Source organism: Onychomys torridus, chromosome 19 (assembly GCF_903995425.1).
Source record: "Onychomys torridus chromosome 19, mOncTor1.1, whole genome shotgun sequence".
Classification (NCBI taxonomy): domain Eukaryota; kingdom Metazoa; phylum Chordata; class Mammalia; order Rodentia; family Cricetidae; genus Onychomys; species Onychomys torridus.
Genome location: NC_050461.1, coordinates 61,115,563 through 61,143,247, shown reverse-complemented (window position 1 = coordinate 61,143,247; position 27,685 = coordinate 61,115,563). Strand labels below are relative to the sequence as shown.

At 41.0% G+C, this 27,685-nt stretch overlaps 2 protein-coding genes across 5 annotated transcripts; one reads left to right on the top strand and one right to left on the bottom strand.

Annotated features, from left to right (window-relative positions):
• The first annotated feature begins 116 nt into the window (after positions 1-116).
• Positions 117-6,429, top strand: Pdcd2 (programmed cell death 2). 2 transcript variants are annotated; one of them, XM_036169258.1, is made up of 5 exons: positions 117-532; positions 880-1,122; positions 1,929-2,060; positions 4,882-4,985; positions 5,931-6,429. In XM_036169258.1, exons 1-5 carry the CDS (start codon positions 250-252, stop codon positions 6,087-6,089), a joined length of 921 nt encoding a protein of 306 aa, XP_036025151.1. In that variant the 5' UTR covers positions 117-249; the 3' UTR covers positions 6,090-6,429. The 2 variants fall into 2 exon arrangements, with proteins under 2 accessions (XP_036025151.1, XP_036025150.1); XM_036169257.1 differs by having other exon boundaries at positions 118-532; positions 5,817-6,429.
• Positions 6,430-10,771: 4,342 nt separating this feature from the next.
• LOC118570589 (TATA-box binding protein) lies at positions 10,772-27,307 on the bottom strand. Of its 3 annotated transcripts, none has more exons than XM_036169235.1 (9): positions 27,213-27,307; positions 25,895-25,944; positions 22,679-22,848; positions 21,348-21,721; positions 18,438-18,525; positions 15,093-15,184; positions 13,576-13,743; positions 12,293-12,387; positions 10,772-11,504 (listed from the first exon to the last, which is right to left on the bottom strand). In XM_036169235.1, the coding sequence occupies exons 3-9, from the start codon at positions 22,730-22,732 to the stop codon at positions 11,425-11,427; spliced, it is 951 nt and encodes a 316-aa protein (XP_036025128.1). In that variant the 5' UTR covers positions 22,733-22,848; positions 25,895-25,944; positions 27,213-27,307; the 3' UTR covers positions 10,772-11,424. The 3 variants fall into 3 exon arrangements, with proteins under 3 accessions (XP_036025128.1, XP_036025126.1, XP_036025127.1); XM_036169233.1 differs by having other exon boundaries at positions 22,679-22,843; XM_036169234.1 differs by lacking the exon at positions 27,213-27,307 and adding an exon at positions 26,758-27,202 and having other exon boundaries at positions 22,679-22,843.
• Positions 27,308-27,685: the final 378 nt, after the last annotated feature.

Below are 27,685 nucleotides of genomic sequence, written 5' to 3'. Positions count from 1 at the left end.
TGAGCTCAGAGCTCCCCAAAAGCCTGAAAAAGCATCTGGCCTCCGACACCCCGGAAGTAGAGACAGTGCAGTGAGGATTGAAGAGGTTGGGTCCCGCCCACCAGCATCCTGTATTCATTTCTGCTTCCTGCCTACTCTTAGGGTGACCGCCAGTCGGGTCCCAGCTAGCGACCTGACCTCGCCTTCCGGTCCAACGCGGACCACCCGCTTCCGGTGTGGTGGACCAAACGCGGAATATCGCTAGAACTCATGGCTGCAGGGGCGGCCGGGCCGGTGGAGTTGGGCTTCGCCGAGGAGGCCCCGGCCTGGAGGCTGCGTAGCGAGCAGTTCCCCAGCAAGGTGGGCGGGCGGCCCGCGTGGCTGGGCCTGTCGGAGCTGCCGGGACCCGAGGCGCTGGCGTGCGCGCGCTGCGGCCGCCCGCTGGCCTTCCTGCTGCAGGTGTACGCGCCGCTGCCCGGCCGGCACGACGCCTTCCACCGCAGCCTCTTCCTCTTCTGCTGTCGCGAGCCGCCGTGCTGCGCCGGCCTGCGAGGTGAGCGGCCGCCCCGGGACAGGGCCAAACTCCAGGCGTGGGTGGCTGTGGTCGGGTAACAGAAATTGTCTCTTAGAAATGTGCCCCTACAGAGTCTCATCCTTTTGCACTCGGTGAGAACTCTTTGATCGGTACGAACTCTTTAGAGACAGCTAGTTGCTCGTGTCAGATATTAAAACCTTCCCGGTTTTATTCCCTCTCCTATAAGAACTGCCCCCTGAAATCGAAAACCTCACTTTTCCTCTTTAAATAACACTTTATTAGGTGACACCGAAGAAAGTCCAAATGTTTGAATTTTGTTTCTCAGAAAACCTTTATACTTTACATACCTCTTTTCTTCGTTTCAGTTTTTCGTAATCAGCTACCAAGGGAAAACGAGTTTTACTCATATGAGCCACCTTCTGAGACCGGAGCTTCAGACACTGGCGAATCTGTTTATCTCCAGCTTAAGTCCGGAGCCCATCTCTGCAGGGTTTGTGGCTGCTTGGGCCCTAAGACATGCTCTAGGTGCAGGCAGGCGCATTACTGCAGTAAGGAGCATCAGACACTAGACTGGCGGCTGGGACACAAGCAGGCTTGTACAGAGTCAGGTAAGACTTCCTTGTTGTGACCTCAGTTTCCCCACCTCAGTCAACCCAGATACTTTATTTAGTTTCTGATTAAAGTTGAAATTAGAAAACTTTAAAACTTATAAGAACTGGTAACACGGACACTTCAAAAATGAAAGAGCTGTGTGTTGTTCAATCTTACTCATGTGGACAGCCTTTCTTGAGTATTGGCTTTTAGGACTCCCTAACCTAAAATATAACCAGCCATATTAACAGAGAAACATAGTAGTTCTAACAGTAGGCATGCATAAAGCTTCACTATCTTTTGGTTGACAGCAAATACATCCCTGATTAAATTATAATTCTTAACTGTTTAAGTGACTTTGTAGACTGTGATCTATGCTTGTGTTAGTCCTAGAGTACATGAAGTTATGTATAATATCCAATCCTCTGATAACAAGTGACTGCTAATAGCTGGTATATTTATTGTACCATTTAATCTTATTTTAGCCTACTGTGTATTTTACAAATATCATTGAGCCAGTGGTGGTGATAGATACAGGGGGAGTTTGAGGACCATCTGGGCTACATAGTGAGAGCCTGACTCATAAAACTCATAACTTCACATGTTCTGTAGGCAGCAGCTTTGTACATTTAATGGCTATTATTTCACTTGATTACTGGCATAAGGCTACATAGTGATTGTCCTCTTCCACAGTGACTGATGTTCAAACTGTGATGAAATCACTCACCAACACTGATCTCAGAACTACACTATAGAAATGGCAACATTTCAGATCACCTTCAAAACTAAATGTTTATTAATGAAGCTAATAACTTTATTGTAGATCATTTAAACCAGACAGCTCCAGACCACAACTTCCTATTTCCAGAATTTGAAATTGTAACAGAAGCAGAAGATGAGATTACACCTGAGGCTGTGGAAATGGAAGATTATTCTGAAGTTACAGGAAGCATGGGTAAGGAGTCGGTGCATCAGTTTTACAGTACTATGATCAAATATACTTTGGAAAAAAACTTCAGTGAAGAAAAGCTCCATCAGTGTGTGTCTGGTGAAAGAGAGATTATCATGGTAGAAGATTGTAGATCAAAACAGTAACTACAGAATATATGACAGGAAGGGCCCTTAGTAACTTAGTCTTTTAGGTACATACTTTGGTTATCTTCTCTAGAGTTCATGCTCTAGGGCTGTCTGTCTATGCTGACCATTTAAGAGACTTGAGTAGTAAACAACACAAGTGTAGTCACCAGTCCAGCATTCACCCTGTACTGATGTTGCTTACGCATGGGGCTCATTGAACACACTTTGCCTTGGGCTTCCAGTGAGGAAATGAAGTTCTAGGTATCATGTGTTTGAACAAAAAAATAGCTTTATAGTTTGATTCTAGATCTTGCTGACTCTAGAATTTGAACTTTTAAATCCTAAGGTCAGGTTTATAGAAACTAAATTAGAATCTCAGTTACTGGTTCATTTGCCACAAGCATTAAAAAATTAATGTCAGAGTTGTTTTGTGGCCCAGTTCATGCTTGGTAACAGGAATACACATGGGAAGAATGGCACCTAGTAGTCAGGAGGAAGCCCATGAATGCTCAACCAAGTAAAATGTCTTGTGACTGACAAAAGGATGATGGGCTGGAGAGATGGCTCAGAGGTTAGGAGCACTTGCCGCTCTTTGGGAGAACCTAGGTTTGGATGCTATATGAACTACCTGGATGTAACTCTGATGTGTCTACTCATGTGTACACTGTTGCTCATGTTTTTACAAGTGGCAAGTCATGAAAGTTTTCCTTCAGAAAGGAATTTAATGAGAGGGACGGTGTGCTCAAGAGTTGTGACCATGGGACCTCCCAATCACATGAGTAAGCATAGAATGCTTATAGAATAAGAAGCAATCATAACAGTAAGCAGTTGAACTATATAACCACTTAATTCTACATGACTTCAAACCAGTGATTTGATGGTAGATCTCTAGAAAAATACATTTCAAGAATGAAAAAAAAAATTAATGAGCGTATTTTTCTTTTACTTGGAGACAGGTTCTCCTGTAGGCCAAGCTGCCTTGAATTCATCCTCTTGCCTCCACCTCCTGAGTACAAATATTACATGTGTTGCATCATTTTACATCTGACTGCTGTATTTTATTGAGTAATTGATGTACTGGGTCTGGGAAAAGAATCATACAGATTTGCAAAAAGTAGGTCTGAATTTTTATTAGAAGATGCCAGCAACTCATGAGTACTTTTATCTACAACAACTATTTAAAATTCTTGAGATTTTTTAAATGTTTAGAAACTGTTAGATCATCTTATTTGTAGTTGGTACTCCAGATCTATAAAATGATCTACTTAAAGAGGTAGTCGATTCCAAAACTAAGGAAGAAGTACTCAAATAATAAAAGAAAGTGGTTATTATCAGAAATTTAAAAAGTTAACAGTTAAGAATTCAGTAATCATGCCTTTAATCCCAGCACTTTGGTGGCAGAGGCAGGTGGACCTCAGTGAGTTCAAGGTCAGCCTGGTCTACAGAGTGAATTCCAGGACAGCCAAGGCTGTTAAACAGAGAAACACACACACACACACACACACACACACACACACACACACACACACACACAGCCAAGGCTGTTAAACAGAGAAAAACACACACACACACACACACACACACACACACACACACACACACACACACACCTTAGTGGTACAGACCTATAATCCCAGCTACTCAGGACGCTTAAGGCAGGAGGATTCTAAGTCCAGGGCCTTCTAGGGCCACCAAATGAGGTCAAGGCAAGCCTGAACAAATTCACAAGACCCTATCTAGAAAAATAAAAATAGAATGGGGGTTGGAACTCAGTGTAGGCTCTAGATTCAATTCCTGGTTTTGAAAAACAGAAACTTTATGGTTTGGGCAGCAAGGAGAAAGAGGTTGGGAGGGAGGGGATGTACAGGGAGACACCTGTGGAGTATCTTAAGGTCCCCCAAATCATTAATGCTTTGCTTTTACACTTGAGAGAATGTACGTTTGCTTTTACACTTGAGGGAATGTACGTTCTCCATGCATCCTGGCTATTTATGGCAGTAAGTGCCATTCATTAATACCTCTTCCAGTTTATCAAAATGGTGAAAGTGAATTTCAGCTTATCTGACTCAGGATATCAAAACTGTATTTTGATGCATTACCAACACTAAAGGTTGTATTGGTAGCCACTGGTCTGTTCAAGAACAGCGGTTCAGGTTAGGTAGAAGTTCCAAACTGGCTATGGAACAGGAAATGGCATTTCCTGACTGTGAATAAGTGCAAACTGGAAAGAGATAGGTGAGATATAAGGAGACTTGAAATAAGAATCCAGGCCGGGCAGTGGTGGCACACACCTTTAAACCCAGCACTCAGGCAGAGATAGGTGGATCTCTGTGATTTGAGGCCAGCCTGGTCTACAGAGAAAGTTCCAGGACGGCTAGTACTGTTACACAGAGAAACCCTGCCTGGAAAAACAAACAAACAGAAACAACAACAAAAAAAGAATCCAGATAGTTTAAGAATAATAGTGATGAGATTCACATTGCAGGGAGTCCTAACATCACCTATATTTTAATTTGAAGCCTTAAAGACTAGATCTATAATGATTACATAATGTTACCTAGAAATAAGCACTATGTTACTTCAACAGAGGAAGCTATCTAATTAGGTTATTAACTAGATTCCCCATACAGAATTGTTAAGTTGTGGGGATTATCCCAGTATTCAATAATTATTGTGTTTTTTGTTTTGTTTTTTTCAAGGGAGAATACTTGAAGAAGAACTAGATTCCATGGCAAGGCATGAATCCAAGGAAGATCACATTTTCCAAAAGTTTAAATCCAAAATAGCCCTCGAACCAGAGCAGGTAAGGTGGGATTTATACCTCTTCATTATGTTCTCAAATTGACTATAACCCCTATTTTCAGCTTATAAAACCAGTAAGATTCAAATGCCTATATACTGTATACACGTAAATATATACATACACAATTCTAAAAAAAAAAAAAAAAAAAAAAAAAAGCATGATATATTGTTAACTTTTCCCCATTAAGTTACTTTGCCATAAACAAAATCACTAAAGGCAACTTCCTAAAAATACTGAATTAAATAAGCATCCAGACCTTTACACAGAAGTGGTTTTTAGCAATAGTGATATATTTTAAACAAAGTGAATTTACCCTTTTTTAAACAATTTAACTGAGCACCATGTCTGACTACATATATATCCCTTTTTTATTTAAGGATTCTGACTATATGTGAAAACAAGTACTAACTACTTTGGGCCACATTTTGTATGCAGACTCTAGTAATGAGTTATTCTCAACTCCTTTTCAATGTAGTGCATAGGACTGCGATGCTATCATTGGGGCCAGGGCCTGTTGCTGAATCATAGCCTGATTTGGCCCTTGGGACCTAGACAAAAGTTGACTCACAATTATCTTCTGGCCTCCAGACTCACACTCTGACATGAGTGCTGCCATGTGCATGTGTCCACACACAATGATTTTAATTGTTTTAAAAGGTTCTGACATCTTAGGGAGGACTATCACTAGTTAGGAAATAAGCTGAAATAATGGCTTTGAGGTTTAGGGATGTTGGTAGTGTATAGAAACACATGTAGATTTTCTCTAAATGATCCTCAGGTCATCATTCCATTGGAAATTCTTAGATGAAATGTGGTCCTTGTTGATTTTAGATTCTCAGGTATGGAAGAGGTATTAAACCCATCTGGATTTCTGGTGAAAATATTCCTCAAGAAAAAGATATCCCAGATTGCTCCTGTGGTGCCAAGAGGGTATTTGAATTCCAGGTCATGCCCCAGCTGTTGAACCACCTAAAAGCAGACAGACTGGGCAGAAGTGTGGACTGGGGCGTCCTGGCAGTCTTCACCTGTGCTGAGAGCTGCAGTCTGGGCACTGGCTACACAGAGGAATTTGTGTGGAAACAGGATATAATAGATACACCTTGAAAAGGGTTACATTCTTAAAAATGTTCCTTATGCCTCTGTACCTCACAATTCCACCTCCAGGACTTTATCTCAAGGAAGCAGTTACCAAAGACCAAAGTATGAAAATGTTACTTGATATATTATTTACCATGTCTCTGTATTATTAAATGTATTCTAATAACATTTTTGGTGTATCTATAATGAAGGGTGATAATGTTAATGTTACAAACATACATGGATACCAAGTAAGAGGGGTATAGGGTATAAATAAACACCAGAATATTTTTGATGTTCATGGTATGTTAACTTTGTGGAAATATTATGTGTGCATAGAAATAAATATGCTGGAGAGGTGGCTCAACTGTTTGTAATTACTATTTTTTATTGTAATGTTTTGCCTGCATGTATGTGTACCACATACTTCAGAGGCCAGAAGAAGACATTGAATCCCCAATCCCCTGAAACTGGAGTTACAGATCATTGTGAGATGCTATGTGGGTGCTGGGAATCAAACCTAGGTCCTCTGCAAAAACAGCCAGGGCTCAGTTAATCTCTGAGCCATCTCTCCAGCTTCAGGCTCAGCTATTAAGAGTGCTTGCTTCTCTTCCAAAGGACCCAAGTTCAGTTCCTAGCACTCACATCAGGAAGCTCACAACTACCTGTAACACCAGCTCTAGAGGATCTGATGACCTTTCATCTGTGGAGACCCAGTACATATATGGCATAACTCATACAGATACACAAAACATACACATAAGCAAAAAATAAAATCTTAAGAGTATCTTGGGGGTGGGGGCTGGAAAGATGGTTCAGTTCCCAGCACCCACATGGCAGCTCACAGCTGTCTGTAATTTGAGTTCCAGGGAACCCAACACCAATGCACATAAAATAAAAATAAAGAGATTAAAAGTCTAGAACTTTATCAATTTAAAAAAAAAAAGTGTCTGGAAGGAACCATGTGTATTTCTTTCTGTAAACCTCACATTCACAGCATTTCTCCACCTCCAAATTTACAGTTAAAGAGGTTTGTAGGTAAAACTGAAGTAGTCAATACTGTCTGGTGCCAGAACAAGGAAAAACTGAACTTTGTCAGACTGAGTAGGATGAAGGAGGAGCCAGTAAAGAAGCAGTAGTCCCAAGCTTGACAGGAGCCTGGATTTGAGAAGGCCCTACTTCAGAACTGACCTTGTAAAGCCAGGGGACCTGCTTATAGAAGACTGAGAACAAGGGCTTCATCTTCCTGTGCAAATACTTTGGACAGGCTGCCCTCCCAGGTTGATGGAGGAGAGTGAAGAGAAGGAACAGACCCTGGAAGCAGCACCCTGACTAAAGGGGGGAGGTTCTGGGCCATCTTTCAGATATGGGGTGTTCCATATGGTCCATGGCCAAGCAAATGGCCACATCTTAAGACCTTAACAGTGCTTCCAGTCTCCACCTACTCACAGTGAATTCCCAACATCAGAGACCCACACTGAAACAAACCTCAACAGAGCTGTTGTGTTATATGTTACCTTAGCAGCCTTGTTCACCCTGAATCTTAATCTGCCAAGGTTATATCACATTCTACTACCACTGACTATCTGGCTATAGCATATTATACAGAGTCCTGGCCTACAAGTTCATACCACCTATGTGTACATTAAGATACACGTAGAACCATTTAGGGACTCCTAAGGGGGACACCTGTTACTTACCAAGCTATTTTTAAGGGGAAAATGTTCATTTTTAACTTGAGATAGCTAAAATATTAAGAAGCACACAGAACTAGTATTACAGCTGTAGAAGGAATTGGCAATTAGTGGCAAATGTAGAGACAGCGACTCGGGGGAAAGCTCCAGACAGGAGTATAGCGTCACACCCTAAATTACCTGTAACCCTGTCTACTCAAAATGTACTAAGAGAAAGCCCTGAATGCTGAGGGCTTTTAAAAGTAAATGTGTTAAGGTATTTATAAATGGTAAGGGCTATTATTTGGGGATATCCCCAGGTGGTATGGACATTAATGTACCAGGTAGGCACTCATGAGTACATTTGGGTGAATCTTGGAGGCCCATGGATTCAAGGCCAACTCAGGCCATAAACTGAGTGCCTGATCGGATCGGCCTAGGCCAGGTATAGCAAGATCCCTTCTCACTAAGACCATTACCTTGTTTGGTTTTTTTGTCAGTTTGACACAAACCTAGACATATCTGAGAAGAAGAAATCTTGAGAAAACGGCTCCATAAGACTGACCTGTAGGCAAGTCTGTGGGCACACTCTTGATTGATATAGGAGAGCCCAGCTCAATGTGGATGGTGCCACCCCTGGGCAGAGAGAGGCTGAGTAAGCCAGTAAGCAGCGTTCTTTCATGGCCTCTGCTTGAGTTCCAGCCCTGTCTTCCCTTCATGATGGACTGCAATTATAAACTGAAATAAGCCCTTTTTTCCCTAAGTTGCTTTTGGTCATGGTATTTTATCAGCAACACTAACCCTAACTAAGACAACCACTTTCTAAAAAAGACTGCTGCATGTGTAATCTAGGTAGAGTACACTCAACATACCAGTACATACTAATCTGCCAGCCCCTATGTCCTTAAGAATGAAGGGTTCTACTCTGGGGGTAGGTCAGTCACATAGATCATACCCTGCAAGCACATGAGCCTGTGTTTTGTCACCAGTATGTCAAAAGCTAACAATGAGGATAAACAGGTTAAATAAAAACCTTGGTGAGACCTAGTGGTTCATGAGGCTTATAATCCCAGCTACTTGAGAGAGTAAGGTGGAATCATTGAGTTTATGGCCACCTGGGCTATAGAACCCCTAATCATGTCAACCTGTCTCAAATAAAAACAGGAAAGAAAAAAGGAAAAAAGCAAGGTATGTTTGCTGGGGAATGCCATTCTCTATGCTGTGAATGTGTTGCTCTGATTGACTGATAAATAAAATGCTGATTGGCCAGTAGCCAGGCAGGAAGTATAGTATAGGTGGGATAAGCAGACAAAGAGAATTCTGGGAAGAGGAAGGCTGAGTCAGGAGGACGCCAGCCTGTCATCCAGGGAGCAGCATGTAATGGCACACAGGTAAAGCCACGGAACACGTGGCAACATATAGATTAACAGGAATGGGCTAAGTCCCAGCCATTGAAATGTTAAAAGTAAATACTAGAAAAAAAACAAAACAAACAAGATTACTATTTACCAAAACTACTACATTGCCTAGAACGTAGGGTTCAAATATAATCAACTATTAACAGCAATAATAAGAGTTCAATAAATAGATTGGAAAAAGCTAAATATATATCAACATTTTTTCTTAAAGTGTTATAAAAAAAACCCAATGAAATAATTAACTTTTATGAAATGAAAATGCCCCATATAAAAATAATTATAAAACTTAAAAAGAAAAACATATAATCATGAAGAGAAATACTAGAATGATGCCTTTCCAAATAGTTCTCATATTACTAACATCAGTAATGTCTGGGAAGTGCAAGAAAGGGTACTTTGTACACTTTTTTGGGGGGACTGGAACCTAGTATTGATTTGTCAAAACTTAAAACACAAATGGTTTATAATACATCAGTTCCTCTTGTAAAAGTATACTCTAGAAATCTATAATGTATTCAAAATACACATACAAGAATAACTGGTCCAACACTGTATACAGAGTGTGCACTGGAGGTAACAAAGGACCATCACCATTCAAAGTGTCTAAGAGGATATTACATTGTATATCTTGGAAGTATAACTGATACACTGACTGCAAAAATGAAAGTCACAAAAGAACATATGCTTCATTATTTTTCAAAAAATGAGATGAAAAGTGGCCCCAAAGGTCAGAACTGCACATTAAGAATTTAGAAAGCAACATACCTGGTGACTTTAACACCCTAGTCCACCATTTCCTCACCCCAGTGAGTTCTGGGCCAGGATCCAGAAGTCAGCAAGGCAATACCACCCCCTAGTGCACAGTTCTTTCCCACACTTGGTCCTGAGTGGCATGGTAACTGGTAAGCACTGAGGACTGACTGCTTATCCTCCCAACTACTGGCATTCAATGGGACTCTTCTCTGTCTTATCTCAGAATGATACTCTAGTAACCCCAAGTTCCAGGGGGCTAATGCCAGCTGAAAACAGTCACTTATTGTGTGTGTGTGTGTGTGTGTGTGTGTGTGTGTGTGTGTGTGTGTCCCACTGCCACCATCATTTGAGAGCTCAGGAATAATCTAGGGGAAGGATTAGAAGACACTAATCTAGAAGTTACCTGGGGAAATAGGTAAGGATGGAAATAAAAAGTCTTCTTTCTCATTATACATACTCTGAACTGTGAAAAATGTACTTTTATAATTAAAAAAAAAAAAAAAAAGGACATAAAATGCTCCTAAAATAATCCAAGGCCTTACAAATGTCCACCTGATATTTCATGAGAAAAACAGCCATAACAGAAATGTTGTATCAGAGAAGCTAGCTATCTGTGGACAGGGCACCAAACTTCTACACCTGAATTACTCAGAGCCCCACAATGTCCCTTACTAGCTATGAAACCTTGGACAAGACTCTGGCAAAGGCTGAAAAGGGAACAAAACATAACTAGTTTGGTGAAGCCCCCAGCCACTGTGGAATGTCTAAGAAACAAGGTGTTCAATGGGGACAAACCAATGGCCAGTCCATGTTCACTGCAAGAGCAAAAAAGCAAAAAAGCAAAAACACGACAAGCAAACAAAACAATGGTCTCAGGCATTATATCTAAAATAAATTTCTTTGACAGTATAATCATATGACTTACAAGGTATCATTTATAACAAAAATCTAAATTTACAAGCTGCATTTTTTGTGTGTGTGCAGAGTACTCTGAAGAAAGAAAAGTATGTACATTTGTTTTGATTAATACAACCATTCAGTTCTGCAATACTGGGAAGGCGGAATGTATCTGGCACAAAAATAACTCCTTAGAGTTACAAACTAGAAAAACAACACTTTAAAAAAAAAGATTTTTACTTTTTCTGGTAGAAATATAAAAACTGGCTTATGTGGGAAAAGTTAAAATAAAAAGTCCAATTGTACAGGTGGCTTTAACACTTAAAAGTTCTGTCCCTTAAACCAACAAACTCATCACCAGCAGTGTTTAAAATCTAAATATAAATAAATGGGCAGTGCTGCCCATATAGCAGCACAGAGCAAGCAACTCACAGTAATGCTGCAGGGTGATCTCAGTGCAGAGGAGGGAACCTTTCCAGCATCCTGCAGTAGGACACAGGGTCACTTCACTGCCACCTGTAACCCAGTGTCCTTCTTCTCACAACTGTACCATCAGTGGTACCAAAACTGACTGGTTTTAAAAAACAAGTGGGTAGGGGAGGCAGGGGCACATGGCAGCCACTATGTGGTCTTCCTGAATCCCTTTAAGATGGGGTAGATGTTTTCAAATGCTTCATAAATTTCTGCTCTAACTTTAGCACCTACAAAGACACATGGGAATAGAAATGAGATGGTTAACATTACTTAAAATAGAAAGTAACATCATGACCTTAAAACAAAGCCACAATACACCTCTCTCCATACCCAGTTAAGACAAACAAATGGTAGCAGACCCTTGTCATAATCCTAGCGTTTTTGTTTTATTTTGTTTTTCTTGGAGACAGGGGTTCTCTGTGTAGCCATGGCTGTCCTGTTTCTGCCTCTGCCTCCTGAGTGCTAGGATTAACGGCCATGCCCTGCTTTCCAGCTTTGTTTTTTAAAACATTATTTTCTTACCATTTTAAAAAATGGTACACCAGGTGACTTTTCACACTGTAGTCCACCATTTCCTCACCCCAGTGAGTTCTGGGCCAGGATCCAGAAGTCAGCAAGGCAATACCACCCCCTAGTGCACAGTTCTTTCCCACACTTGGTCCTGAGTGGCATGGTAACTGGTAAGCACTGAGGACTGACTGCTTATCCTCCCAACTACTGGCATTCAATGGGACTCTTCTCTGTCTTATCTCAGAATGATACTCTAGTAACTCCAAGTTCCAGGGGGCTAATGCCAGCTGAAAACAGTCACTTATTAGTGTTCCCTCTTTGCCTGCTGCCTCAGTGAAGCATAATCTAGCTAAAGGCCATAACTGTAGCAGGACGCCACTGTTTTCACCCTTCCTTCTTTCTCATGAAGGTTAGGATGGGAAACAAAATGTAAAAACATCCCAACCCAGAAATGCCATTCTAAAATTCCTTCCAGTTTTGGTACACTACTTTCCTTTTAACTTACCTGTTAATACAACTTTTCCAGAAACAAAAATAAGGAGAACAATTCTGGGTTTGATCATTCTGTAGATTAATCCAGGAAATAATTCTGGCTCATAGCTAGAAAGAAAATGGGAAAGAGTTTAGAAACCATCAGTTTTTGTGTAAAAGCAATGAGGCCTTGGGCTAGGAAGTAGTGAGTGAATAAGCCAGATGTCAACAAATAGGAAACACAAGAAAACACTTTCACCAAACAAGAGCCACATGTCATGGACATGGCAACAAACTACATGTCTTCCTATCACTTAATGCTGTCTTCACAGAATCGACATTTTCTGTGATTAAAGACAAGAGCTACAATTCACATTTTCTGATCCTCATTAGATTCATTTTGGGCAAGTCTAGGAATAGCAGCATAATCTCACCATTCACTCTAAGAGCTGATAAAGACAGTCAGCCTTGCAATAATATCTCATCTCCCTGAGTAGAAATATTCTGGAGCTGTCAGTTTTGATAAACCAAACATGGAAATGAACCTATTCCTTGATCACACTGTCTACCTGAACTGACGTTAATGAAATTCTAACCTAGTGATTTTGGGTTTATTAGTTCAATCTGATAAGGACCTGTCTGTCTTATATGTGACCTGTAGATAAACCCAGGAAAGATCTGTATGAGGAAGAGCAACACTGAGTGAGTATCTGAAACTCAAACAGGAGTTTCTATGTTGAAAATTGAACCCAATGTGCTAGGTATCAAAGTGTCATGTGCAAAGGCCCTGAAGCAACAAGAATATGCTGAGTGTGAAGGAGCTGGTAAGCTGGTGTGGCTGCAAATAGAAAAAACGACACTGAGATAAGGCTTTGGGTAGGGAAGCTACACAAACACCAGAAAAATGGCAAAGGATAATAATGGACAGCATATCCCTGCTGCTTATATTTATACTTTGCTGGTATGTCGACAAAAAAAGGTTCAAACTAGGAGAAAAGTGGTAGAAGAAACTACAAATTCATGTATTTAAATGTATGTATTGACTAACAAAATGATAAGGCATACAGAAGTGAATGAATATGTCATTCCATCGCAGGGGAGTTTGGGAGTCACTAAGTGACTAAGGAAATGGGAACTGTAAGGACTGAAGAACTGCAGTACAACTGTGGATACCTTATGTTTACAAGTAGCACACTCAACTTGCAACTACATCATATGCTTAGAAACTGAATGTCTTAAATGTACTTCACCCCAAATGATGCCTGAGATTATAAATGGATTGCTGCTAAAACTGATCCCAATACCTCTCAGACCTACCTACTGAACTGCTGGTGGGTCAGCACAAGGCCTTCCAGCCTTATGGGGAACTTCACATCACAGCTCCCCACCATGTTTTGGATCTTGAAGTCTAAGAACTTAGCTGGAAAGCCCAACTTCTGCACAACTCTAGCGTATTTTCTTGCTGCTAGTCTGGATTGTTCTTCACTACAGAAAGGAAAAACAGTGAGTTATGTATGGAAACCCAATGGAACAATTTACAAGAATAACTTAAATGGAAATTAGGAAAGTAATTAAACTATCCCTGAGTCCTTAACAAAAACCATAATCTACCAAAACATCAGCCTTGGACTTGCCACATTATTGACAAGCCTTAGTTTTAAAAGATGTGATGTAGCATGAGGTTTAATTGTCATGATCACTGCTATTACTGCTACATTCTGACCCACAAATTTCTACTGAGATGAAAACTTTATAAAACTATATAAAAGGGGGGTATGTGTGTGAAGAGATGGCTCAGCAGTTAAGAGCACTGGCTATTCTTCCAGAGGTCCTGAGTTCAATTCCCAGCAACCACATGGTGGCTCACAACCATCTATAATGAGATCTGGTGCCCTCTTTTGGAATGTAGATAGAACACTGTATGTGTAATAAATAAATAATTTTTTTTTTTTTGGTTTTTTGAGACAGGGTTTCCCTGTGTAGCTTTGCGCCTTTTCTGGCAAAGAAAAAAATAAAAATAAATGAAAGAAATAAAGAAAGAAAGAAAGAAAGAAAGAAAGAAAGAAAGAAAGAAAAGCAGGATACAAATACAATGCTACAACCAAAGTTGTACAGGAGAGCAGGGTAACAAAAATGATAAGTGGAGCATCGATGCTATTCAAGGTGATTAAGATAACCTATTAAAAATAACATGTTAGGGCTGGAGAGATGGCTCAGGTTAAGAGCACTGACTGCTCCTCCAGAGGTCCTGAATTCAATTCCCAGCAACCACATGGTGGTTCACACCATCTGTAATGAGATCTGACGCCCTCTTCTGGCCTGCAGACATACATGCAGAACATTGTATACATTACAAAAAAATAAAAAAACCAAAAAAAACAAAAACCCAAAAAATAATAACATGTTAAAAATGCTAGTCCAGCTGGTTGGTGGTGGCACCTGCCTTTAATTCCAGCACTTGGGAGGCAGAGCCAGGCGGATCTCTGTGAGTTTGAGGCCAGCCTGGGCTACAGAGTGAGATCCAGGACAGGCATCAAAACTACACAGAGAAACCCTGTCTCGAAAAACCAAAAAGTGCTAGTCCAGTTGAGTGGTAGTGGCTCATCTCTTTAATTCCATCACTCCAGAGGCAGAGGTAGAGGCAGAGGCAGATGGACTTTTTTTTAAGTTCAAAGCCAGCTTGTTCTATAAAGTGAGTTCCAGGAAATCCAGGGCGGTTACACAGAGAAACCCTGCCTTTAACAAACAAACAAAGTGCTAGCCTGATAATATAAACCATATCCTTTTTTCTTTCATAATACATCCATCAGAAACGAAGAATCCCTTACGGATACCTCTTGGCTCCTGTGCACACCATTTTTCCAGAACTGAAAATCAATGCTGTTGTCCGTGGCTCTCTTATTCTCATGATGACAGCAGCAAACCGCTAAAATGGTCAGGAAGAAGCGTTAAAATTGCACTTATGTTGACTAATTATAGTTTCTGTTACTGAAGAAGGCTGAGTCAAACTCTCTTGATATTCCCATCAATGCATTTAAAAACTTTTAGAATGTTTTTATTTTTTATTCCCTTTCTTACATTCATCTACTTTTTTCTGTATTTCTTCTTTATTGGGCAGTTTTAAAAAAATCTCTTGACTTTTCTCTACTGTTTTGTAACATTTTTCTCCTTTTTACTCTCTTGAACTTTCTAAGTTTGCCCAATTAAATAATCCATTAGTACCAAAGTCAGGATTGCAGAAAATACTTAAGGAATGCTGTACACAAAGGAGAAGACAGTCAGACATGAAAGCTCAGGAAAGAATAAGAATTTTATGAGGAACAGATGAATAAATGAGAACCAAGAAAGAATCAACCATGTCAGACTCAGTAAACCAACTAACTCCTAGTGATGACAGGTGAGAAAGCCAACCAGAAAAACAACCAAGAAAATTACAGGAATCAGATAATATTTTTCAATAGTAACTCTAAATGTAAATGGTATTACCTATCCAATTAAAAGACAAAGGACTAGTTGTTTTTCTAGTCCCACCATTTGCTGCCTGCAAGAAACACACCTCAATGGCAAAGACACTTGCAAACTGAAAGTGAAAGCAAGGAAAATGACACATAAGCAAATGGAAACAAAAAACAGGCAGAGGTAACTATACTCATAACTGACAAAGTAGGCATCAAGCTAAAATTAGAAGAGATAGAGGCTACCATCTTAATAAGGTTAATAATCCATCAAATAGATATGACAGTTGTAAATATTAGAAATAACAACAAATCTTGGTTAGCTAGAAGTGACCAGTGGCCAATTTGATTCTTTGTAGTTGATATTCTGGTTAGCTTCATACTCAACTAAAAAACTACGAGGTAGGTTCCACATGTTCCCTATATTTAGGACGGTTCTCTTAACTCATTCTCTACATGCTGTCACATTTCCAGTTTCAAGATGACACAAAACTAATGAAATCATAGTACAAAGCTGGGCATAGTGACACACTTTTAATTCAAGCATTCAGGAGGTGGAGACAGAAGGATCTGAGCTTGAGGCCATAAAAGTGAAATCACAGTATAAAGTATGCAACCCTATTCAGACAGAAGCACAAGGCAGGCAAGCATAGTGAACAGTTTTGAAACCTGGGACCTCACTTGGTTTGGGCTATGCCTACACCCTACTGCTAGTAATGCACCTGGCAGCCTGAGACCCTTACCTGCATGAACAATACATATACAGCCTTCTCCAAACCTAGAAACCCAGGACCCCCATGTACACAGATACACAAACAGCACACTTCAAACAATGGAATAAGTTTCTCCTTCCCTTGATCAAACAGAATCTATTCAATCATACTCCAGTTATGTCCGAGTACAAGACAGGGAGGCTGGTGGGGGGCTCCCTGATTCAGCTTGAAAATTTTTGGTGCAATAAGGCAAGCTATGTCCTCTGAGTAAACTTTTAGGGAGAATCCCCTATTACCATTTTATGCTCATACAAAATTAGGCATGCATATCATTAAAATCAGTTGCATCATGGGAAGAGACATTCATAATAGATAAGTTACATAACTTGAATATGTTTGTCAAATAGAAAAACACACCCCTAATAACCAATTCCTCTTTCCTTTAGAACATATAAAATAGCGCCCAGGTAGTCATCTGGGACCCTTGAGTCCTTTCTCATTTATGTGGCCCACCCTTACTCCTAACAGTATATCTTTCTGATCTGTACTAAAGCCTGTAAGTGAACTGTTAGTTTGCAATCTGTGTGGACCTTTATTTCAATTCCTTGAATAAAAAGCTAAGAACCTGGGAACACAAGACCCAGATTCTGACTACCAGTATCAGTACCAGAAGTATGAGGCTCTCTCACAGGAGGCCATGTAAGGAGCTGTCACAGGAAGTGTGAGGACGCTCACAGGAGGACACATAAGGCACTCCCACAGGAGGAAAACAGAAACTCTCATGGACAACCTCCACTGAAAGTATACAAAAAAGGGGGGGAGAACTGAGATTCTCTGGTGCAAGAAATAGGGTAAAACTAAGACAGGGTTAAGGCAAGGTAGATGTCAAGGTTTCTGGAGACTTTACTAGAATTGTGTGTTCCTTAATGACCTATTAAACTGTAAAAGGACAAAAGCCTGATTAGCCTCTTGCTGGTTATCAGGTTATCAGACTATGTTTTAAAAATGGTCCCAAGTTCTTTCTGTTGCCACTTTTTTCTTTTTCATTTATAAAACTTAATTTCCAGCGCTGGAGACTCCAAAGCTACAGAGAAACCCTGTCTCGAAAAACCAAAAACAAACAAACAAACAAACCAGTAACTAAAACATCTGGTAATACAAAAGTCTTTGGCCTTGCTAAGCCAGTGCTCTACCACCAAGCCATACTCTAATCTCCTGCAATTTCTCTATCAGAAAAGCCATCTGTGACCATACCACTCAGAACACACCTGATCTTGTCTATCAGAAAACAACTTCAAAGTTACACAAAGGTGGGAAAACCTATAATAAACTTCTTATACTTACAGCCAACAATTACTAACTACTGATCAATCTTTCTCTACCCATGTAATCTATCCCTAACTCTCCCGCAGGATTACTGAAGTAGGTACCTCAAATATGTCACCAGCTATGCTTCAGGAGACAAATGGAATATTCTGTTTTCTGACTTCATGTGGTCCCCTTTACAATGTGAGTGCATGCAAACTTAGTTTATCATATGAATTTCTACACAGAGAGGGAAATATACATAGCAGGTATTCGGTAAAACACAAGTTAAAGAACTGAAAATGCAGCTGGGCAGTGGTGGTGTACGCCTTTAATCCCAGTACTTGGGAGACAGAGGCAGGTGAATCTCTGTGAGTTCAACACCAGTCTGGTCTACAGAACAAGTTCCAGGACAGCCAGAGCTACACAGAGAAACTGTCTTGAAAACAAAACAAAACAACAAAACAAAAGAACGGAGGATGCAGCTTAGACAGCACTACCCTAGTGTGGTTGAGACTTCAATACTGCAAAACAGAAAACAAAACAAAATGAACTTTTCCTAGGCACTTAACATTCAAGATAAGCATGATACTACTCATTTTGTTGGTATCAAGAAACAAGCGCAATACAGACTTCTCAGCAACAGATTTAGGAAGAATTTTCTCTTTATTTTATACAGTCTGAAATATATAAAAATGGGTCTAACCTTGGGATTATATTCAGCATTTCGGGCACGAAGTGCAATGGTCTTTAGGTCAAGTTTACATCCAAGATTCACCGTGGATACAATGTTTCTACAAGAAATTTGAAAACATAATTACTTAAAATATTTAACTTTTACACAAAGAAGGCAATGGTCTTTAGGTCAAGTTTACAACTCAGATTTGCTATGAATACAGTATTTCTGCAAGAAATTTGAAAAGAAAACATGATTCAGATTGCTGATCCATTATTTTCAGTAGGCTTTAATTAAAAAAAAAAAAAAAAAAAAAAGACATGACAAAACAACAAAAAACCCTGATTTTTTTTTTTGAGCTGAGAATTAAACCCAGGGCCTTGCACTTGCTAGGCAAGTGCTCTACCTGAGCTAAATCCCCAACCAAAACCGATTTTAAATGTTTAAAAAGTGCCACATACCAGATATTTTCACTCAGTACCTAAAATGTACTCTGCAGTGTTAATTATCACTCCCATATTCAAAGCAGCTGAAACTTGAGGGAATGGACTGTGTTTGGCTTGGGATGCACTTGACTCCCAAGCGGAAGAGCCAGGTAGCCTTGAGGCTTCATTTAACTGCCATCCGGCCTTCCTGAACTCTGAAATACTATAGACACTAGCTTGCTATTAAGTCACTATGAGAAAAACAGGCAGATGTGGACTTTCTCAATCTTCCCAAATAAGCTATCTTTTGGAAAAATGGAATTCAATGTCTTTGGCAAGGGAAGAAAATATCTGTCTTCTTTTCTGCTATTTACCACAGCGAATCTTGTTAAATAGAATCATCTTTAGCAGGCTGGGGAGATTAAAGGTTACTAATCAGCTTGTAAAGTGCTTGCCATGCAATCATGAAGACTTGAGTTCAATCCCTAGAACCCATGTGAACAAGACCAGAGTGATAATGTGCACTTGTAATTCTAGTGCGAAGGAGATGGAGACAGGTAGATCCCTGAGGCTCATTGGCTAGTCAGCTTAGCCAAACCAGCAAATTTCAGGCCAGTTAAAATACCCCATCTTGAAGTGGATGCAGAGATCCTCAGCCAGGTGCCAGGTGGAGCTCCAAGAGTCCAATTGTCAAGAAAGAGGAGGGACTGTAAGAGCGTGAATTGTTGAGACCAAGATTGGAGAGGCACAGGGACAAATAGCCAAACGAGTGGAAGCACATGAATTATGAACCAAAGGCTGTGGAGCCCCCAGCTGGATTAGGCCCTCTGGATAAATGAGACAATTGAATAGCTTCAACTGTTTGGGAGACATCCAGGCTGTGGGACCGGGACCCGTCCTTAGTGCATGAGCTGGCTGTTTGGAACCTTGGGCTTACACAGGGACACTTTGCTCAGCCTGGAAAGAGGGGTCTGGACCTGCCTGTACTGTATCTATCAGGTTTAAATGAATCCCCAGGGGAGTCTTGGCCCTGGAGGAGATGGGAACAGAGAGGAAGGAATGGGAGAAAGGTGGGGGTGGGAGGGGGAAGGACAGGGGAACCCATGGCTGATGTGTAAAATTAAAACACAAATATAATAATTTTTAAAAAAGTAAAAAAAAAAAAAAAAAAAAAAAAAAAGTAAAAGAAAATCAGAAACAAAACAAACAAAAATCCCATCTTAAAAACCAGGGTGGGTAGTGAGTGTCCTGAGAAATGATTCTTGAGATTCTCCTCCAGCATACATAGGGAAGTGCACATACACACGCACAAAATCTATCATCATTCACCTGGGTCTGAAAGACTGTCTCATGCCACTGTGTCCCATTCTTAAAGCATTCTATGCAATACTTTTTTTTTTTTTTTTTTTAAATCTCGAAACAGGATTTCTCTGTGTAGCCTTGGCTGTCCTGGAACCCACTCTGTAAACCAGGCTGGCTTTGAACTCAGAGATCTTCTGGCCTCTGGCTCCCAAGTGCATGCTCTGTGGATATGGAAATAAGTGTATGTCCTAAGCTGGTTCTAATAGATGTAATCAGAATTACAAACAGAATGTCCGTGGAAGTCAAATAGGCATAAAAAATTAGTTAGTAGACAAAGGAGAGCTAACAGGGCTTACCTCTCTAGAACCCTTTAATCAGGCCATATGCTTCCCTAAGGTAGGAAGAAAGAAAAAAAGCCTGTATCTCCTACCTTTTTACATGTGGGAACTATTTCACTTAGGCAGAAAAATTCATCAAGACAAGAACTGCCATCCTCACTTTGAAAGAGAGACACAAATCTCCAAAGATATAAATACAGCCCTCACAGCAGAACTGTAGAAAAACCTGCACCTAAGACCTCTGCTGACACTATGGCCAAGGCTGTGATACAACTGGCCTATGACTCAGTCAATTAGCTACAGAGGAATGTCCACAGTATCAATAAAACATAAAACTCAGTTTTCATTTCAGTGGCCCAAACACATAAACACAAGCACCTCCTTTTTTTTTTTTTTTTTTTTTTTTTTTTTTCCTAAGACAGGGTTTCTCTGTGTAGCTTTGGTGCCTGTCCTGGATCTTGCTCTGTAGACCAGGCTGGCCTCAAACTCACAAAGATCCGTCTGCTTCTGCCTCCCGAGTGCTGGTATTAAAGGCATGCACCACCACTGCCTGGCTGCGCAACTCCATTTCTAAGGAAAGGTTTTGCTGAGAGCACTGACTCAATTCTATAGCTTCAATTCCTTGCCAAGAGCAGATGAAGCCACAGTGTAACAGAATTATCACTGTGTTACTTCTTTAAGTAAATCCACTGTCTGAAAGCAAAAAATGTAATACCACCGAGAGCCTCTGGTACAGGGGTCAGAGGACAGGGAGCATAAACATAAAAAGTACACACACACACACACACACACACACACACACACACACACACACGAACATACGTCAGGGGAGGAGAAGCAGCGAAGCAAGAGCACACGGGCTAAGAGGTACTCACTGTAGCTGTGGTACGATCCCAGAGCTCTCAGAGGCTGGTGTGGCAGGAGTGATAGGGGTCATAGGGGTCATTGGTGAAGGGTACAAGGGAGTGGTGCCTGGCAATGGTGCAGTGGTCAGAGTCTGAGAATGGAAGAGCTGTGGTGTCTGGCCTGAGGCACCCTGTGTGGATTGCTGAGATGCTGATTGTTGTACTGAGGCTGCTGCAGTTGCTACTGCCTGCTGCTGCTGCTGCTGTTGCTGTTGCTGCTGCTGCTGTCTCTGCTGCTCTTCCAAAATAGACAGACTATTGGTGTTCTGAATAGGCTGTGGAGTAAGTCCTGTGCCGTAAGGCATCATTGGACTAAAGATGGGAATTCCAGGAGTCATGGCACCCTGTGGAAAGCAAAGAGAATGATAAGACATTAATGTTGAATAATACAGGTTCTTTCCTAGTGGAACCCAGGTAAAGTATAAAGCCTGGTGCTTTCTGAATATAATAGGTCATTAAACACTACGGAAGAACTTGGCATCCTGAGATGCATCACTTTTCTCCCTAGTACTGAACCTAGTAGATGAGCGCTTAGCATCTGGAATCTGATTTATGATATGCAAGAAAGACGCTTAGCCTCCAGCATATCTGGACCATGAAGACAAAGCATAAGTGCAGGTCCCTATTTAAAGTGCTGCGCAGCATATGAGGATGACCCACTAACATGTGACCACTCTGGATGATGGATTGCAGCCACCTAGAGGTTCAAAATGACAAGCTCATGGCCTTCTCTATCATACTACTTGAAAAAGCTATTTATTCTACTAAAAAAAAAAAAATAACAAAGCTTATAAAATACTATTAACTGCCTTTTCTATAATACTTCTATGCCTTACATTGTTAGATTTAATAATTATGTATGTGGAAGTAGGAAGAAAAAAGATGGCAAAATTCATATTGAATTGGTAACAATCTAGGTCTAATTCTATCGCAACTATGCACATGTTTTACATCAACACTAATCTTGAACTTTGAAAGTAGATCTGATTGTCATCTTAGGCTAGGAAAGTGACAACAACAGGGTCAAGAAGGAACCTTCTGGAGTAAATGAAATAACTGTTCCACAGCTCACACAGATGGAATGGTCTTCTAAATAATTAGGTTCCAAATAAACTCCCCAAGCAGACTCCCCAAGCAGAAGGGCATCATGCCTACTCAAAGCAGAAATTTCCACAAAGTAAAACAAGCTTAAAAACATACAAATCCATGTTCAATACTGGACTGCTAAAGTTTACCGTTTTTCGCTTTCTCTTAAAGGGAGTATGTCAGCCCTCCCTGCCCCTCCCTTCCTGCTCTATTACCTGTGGGGAGGCCAAGCCCTGAGCATAAGGTGGTAGGCTGTTGTTCTGGTCCATGATTTTCACTTTCTTCAGTACTCAGATTTTATCTAGAGCATCCTCTGCAAATTCTCCTTAGAAACTTCTTTTATTTTCCAGGTTATCTTCACACACCATAAAACAGTGATGCTGTGCTTGGAAAAAAATGCTTTAAGTTTAAACAGGTTTCATGTTCATACAAAATACACACACACCAGCTGTCTTAGAGAACATGTATATATCCCTAGTCCATGATTCCTGTGACTCACGTAAAACTGCCAACAAAACAAAAATGATGTTACTATGTTCTTAAATATTCTAACAGTACTAAAAATGAAGGTGTTAAAATCAGCAATAAAAACTTTCGAAAAAAGAGCTGCCAAAAAAAGGCTCAGCAGTCACAGGCATATGCTGTCGATTCTGATAATTTGAGTTCACCCACATGGTGAAAAGAGAGAACAGATTCTCACAAGTTGACTCTATACAGAAACATAATTTATTATATTTTATGTGTGGGTATTTTGCCTGCATGCCTGCCTGCATACCACTTGCATGCCTGGTGCCAGCAGAGGCCAGAAGAGAGGGTCAGATGCCCTGGAACTGGAGTTAACAGATGGTTGTGAGCCACCACTGGGTCATATATGTACTTAAAATAAATATGGGTCTTTGGATATACAACTTGTAACTTTGAAACCTGTATACTTTTTTTTTTTAATGAAATTAGACGATAACAAATGTTTAGATTAAGATCAAATTATAGGCCTGGAGAGATGGCCTCAACCTGGGCTCTCTGCTTTTAGCCTGTGAGCCGTCTTTTCTAAGAGCCAGAATCAAGGACCAGCCCTTTCAAACACCCCACCACCACCATCACCTCCAGCAAAGGACTTTTTTTTTTTTTTGTATGGGGGAACACCTAGGGAAAACTAACTCCTAAGCAAACTGTACTACCAGAGGAGAACACGTATTAAGCACTGTTTATATAGTACTATTAGGTTAATGCTGGTTTTAAAAATATTCTGCTCAGTTTTATACGCTTTACAATGTCTCAAGCATAAACGTCATAAATAATGAACTTGACACAGTATGCTTTAGGTAATCACTTTTTGGTGTTCTAATTTCAATTAAAGACAGATCAATGAAACAATTTTAGAAATACAATATTCTTTTTTTTTTTTTTTTTTTTTAAATTTGTTGTTGTTGTTGTTGTTGTTTTTCAAGACAGGGTTTCTCTGTGTAGTTTTGGTACCTGTCCTGGAACTCGCTCTGTAGCCCAGGCTGGGCTTGAACTCACAGAGGTCTGGCTCTGCCTCCTGAGTGCTAGGATTAAAGGTGTACATCGCCACCACTGCTGCCATGACCCCCACCACGGCCACCGCCTGGTGGAACTGGGTTCCTTACATCATCATCTCTTTAGTGGTCATGGATATGCAATATGATTATGGATTAAGACACTATGAAAAGAGCTTTTTTTTTTTTTTTTTGGTTTTTTGAGACAGGGTTTCTCTGTGTAGCTTTGTGCCTTTCCTGGAACTCGCTTTGGAGACCAGGCTGGCCTTGAACTCACAGAGAGCCACCTGCCTCTGCCTCCCAAGTGCTGGGATTAAAGGCGTGTGCCACCATCGCCTGGCGAGCTTTTTTTTTTTTTTTTTCTTAATAAATTTGTAATAGTAGTGATAGAACCCAGAGCCTCAAAAATGCTAGGCAAATGTCCATCCTCGATTCTTTAAAGACATTTTTTAAAAATCAGTTCAGTTCATGCAGACCAATAACTTGCTCAGAGAGGCCATAAGGACTAAATGAATCAACAATGGATGAACAGACAGAATGAGCTAACAAATCAAGATTAGTCTAACTGTTGGGTAGTGGCAGAACACAGAGCAAGTTCCAGGACAGCCAGGGCTACATAGTGAAAACCCTGTTGGGGGATGGGGTGAATCTAACTATATACACATGGTATGAACAGGACAGATATTAGCTATTACAAAATTAGATATTTTTAAAGAAGATTTTCATTTTATGTGTATGAGTGTTTTGTATGCATGTATATATGTGCATCACATGTGTGGTGCCTGCAGAGGTCAGAAAGAGGGTATTTGGATTCCCTACAACTGGAGTTTCAGATTGTTGTGAGCTACCATGTAAGTGCTGGGAACCAAACCCAGGTCCTCTACAATAGCAGCAAGTGTTCTTAACCACTGAGCTATCTCCTCAGCCTGACAATCAAATCTTATTCTAAACATTTATCATCATCTAATATCACACAGGACATATAGGCTTACAAGTCGTATATTCAAAGATCCACAGTCATGTTAAGTATATGCTGGTGGGCTGGAGAGATGGCTCAGAGATTAAGAGAATTGGCTGCTCTTCCAGAGGTCCTGAGTTCTATTCCCAGTAACCACATGGTGGCTCACAACTGTCTACAATGGGATCTGGTGCCCTCTTATGGCATGCAGGCACACATGCAGACAGAACACTGAATACATAATAAATAAATCTTCAAAAAAAAAGAAAGATATATGCTGGTACAGGCATTCTGATGTTGGCTGAATCAATGAAAGAATTTCATAATCACTTTGGGAGGACAAAGGACCCAAAAGATAATCCTACAAACTCACTACTGAAAAAATAAAGAGATGCCTGTTTCCTAGAGATACTAAGGTTACAAGAAAATTACACTTTTTCTGATATCATCAGAAAATGTATTTATTATTCTGTAATAGAAGTGCTCCAGATACAAAGATAATGAGGATACAGTCCTCATCAAACAGTCCAATATTAAAATAAAAAAAAAATACAAATAACTGCAAAAAACTAGCCAGCACTAAAATTGCAGGTATTTACTAAGGCAGGATGCAAGAAAGCTGAAACCATCATACATGACTTCAAAATCTTTGCACCCAGGAATGAGCCTGGTATGTAGTAAATAAATGAATGCTATGGAAGAAAGAATATAAGCTACAGTCAAGGGGCTGGGGACATGTTCAGTAGTTAAGAGCATTATTGCTCTTCAGAAGTCCTAGGTTTGATTCCTACCCCCCACACGGCAGTTCACAATTAGCTGTAAATCCAGTCCCAGGGAATCCAGTGCCTTTTGGTCCTCCATGGGTCCCAGCATGCATGTGGTGCGCAGACATACAGGCAAAACATTCACATACATAAATCCTTTAGAAAAATCAAGAAAAAACTAAAATTACGTACCCTTCTGAGAGGCCAAATCTCCCATAAAGCAGGAGCGATTTAACACAGGTCTAGCAAGAGGAACAAAAATATACAAATCAGCACTACACACAAGTGAAAGGGAGACAAAAAAGCATGCAGTATTTAAGTAACAATCACTCCAAGAGATGACATAACAGCGGGTGGGGTAATATAATTCGAGTGTAAGATGTTATTACACAGGCAATGGGATTTTTTTGTTTGTTTTTGTTTTTCGAGACAAGGTTTCTCTGTGTAGCTCTGCGTCTTTCCTGGAACTCACTCTGTAGCCCAGGCTGGCCTCGAACTCAGAGATCCGCCTGGCTCTGCCTCCTGAGTGCTTGGATTAAGGGAGTGCACCACCACCGCCCGGCGGCGGCGATGGGATTTTTAAGTTAAAGGATTTTAAAGTGCAGTTTGAACACCTCTTTTGTCAAGAGCAGATAAATCTGAGAAAATTGAAGACTGAAAATTCAATTTCAGGGGTTACTGCTTTAGTTAAGCCAAAAGATAATGAAGGCTGGATTTAACGTCCAAAGTATAGCCAGAGATTTATCCAGATCACTTTGTCAAAAGAGTTTACCGAAGCGGTTGATTATATAAGACGGAAATTTGTAGCATGCTATGCAGAGGTCATCTCACACCTGCAGACGATATAAACCATTTTTCCTCACCTGTCTCATAAAACCGAAATAATCACTACACTGACTTATTCTTGGGCTGTTGCTCAGGGTCTTCGTCTTTTGGAAACTGAGCCATCAAACTGAATATTTGAGAAACCTGTTCTGCAGTCTTCAAGCGACCTAACCCAGTCCGGCATCTTTTCCCAGAAAAGCCTGCCAAGAGTTTTAGAAAACCACGCTAACCTGAGCCTGGAGACGGAGAACGTGTAAATAAAGTAAGTAGCGCGTGTTTATATGTTAATCTCCACCGTGCTTCTGACGAGATGTTAACAGTCTCAAAGCCGCTTCCGAACGAAGAACGAAAACTATCCTTACTAGGGGGGACAAGACGAGCAGCCACAGGCCTGGGTAAAAACTGTTTTCTAACGGAGGAAAGCAGCTGAGGTGTGCGCCGTGCGCCGTGCGCCGTGCGGTGCTGTCCGGTGCCAGCCCCTCAGAGACTCACACTTGGCCCTCGGTTTTAGGACCCCGCCGAAGCGGTGGTGGTCCCCGCTGAGCCGCCGCAGCACGCGCGGAGGACCGTTCCCCGCCCGGCCGCGCGCCCATGCCATGTCTCCTCCGGCCGTCTCCAGGGACCCGCTGCAGAGGTCGCCTTTGTTACGGCCCTCAAAGCAGAGAAAAGGCTGAACGACCGTTACCTGGGCACCGAGGAGAAAATGACGCGACCGCAGAAACCTAGCCAAACCGCCAGCAAGTACCCGCCACCGCTCCCGGACTCGACCCCACCGGAGCCCGACGCACATTTGATGTCGTCACTTCCGCCAGTTGCGCTCTTGACTGGAGCCCGGGCTGGGAAACGAGGGGGCGGAGCTCCTCAGAAGTTCCGGGGCGGGGCCCCTCGGCAACCCCTTTTAACCGGTTCTTGTCAAAAGCTAGAGCGATGTGGAGTGTGTAGCGGTGACAGCTGGGATTGTGGTAATCGGGATCAAACTCCAGCAAGCATTCTACCGCTGAGCTACATCCTCAGTCTTCCAGGCTTTCGTTTGTTTGTTTATTTGCTTACTTGCTTGTTTGTTTGAGAAAGAGTTTCTCTGGGTAGCCCTGGCTGTCCTGGGACTCACTCTGTAGAAAAGGCTGGCCTCGAACTCAAGAGATCGCTTGCTTCGGTCCC

Excerpts from the sequence above, each read along its gene's own strand:
- LOC118570589 (XM_036169235.1), bottom strand. The coding sequence starts at position 22,732 with ATGGACCAGAACAACAGCCTACCACCTTATGCTCAGGGCTTGGCCTCC. Across the intron at positions 21,722-22,678 it reads AGGGCTTGGCCTCCCCACAG|GGTGCCATGACTCCTGGAAT; the intron begins GTAATAGAGCAG and ends TGCTTTCCACAG. Across the intron at positions 18,526-21,347 it reads GGGATCGTACCACAGCTACA|AAACATTGTATCCACGGTGA; the intron begins GTGAGTACCTCT and ends AATTTCTTGTAG.
- Pdcd2 (XM_036169257.1), top strand. The coding sequence starts at position 250 with ATGGCTGCAGGGGCGGCCGGGCCGGTGGAGTTGGGCTTCGCCGAGGAG. Across the intron at positions 533-879 it reads GTGCTGCGCCGGCCTGCGAG|TTTTTCGTAATCAGCTACCA; the intron begins GTGAGCGGCCGC and ends TCTTCGTTTCAG. Across the intron at positions 1,123-1,928 it reads GCAGGCTTGTACAGAGTCAG|ATCATTTAAACCAGACAGCT; the intron begins GTAAGACTTCCT and ends ACTTTATTGTAG.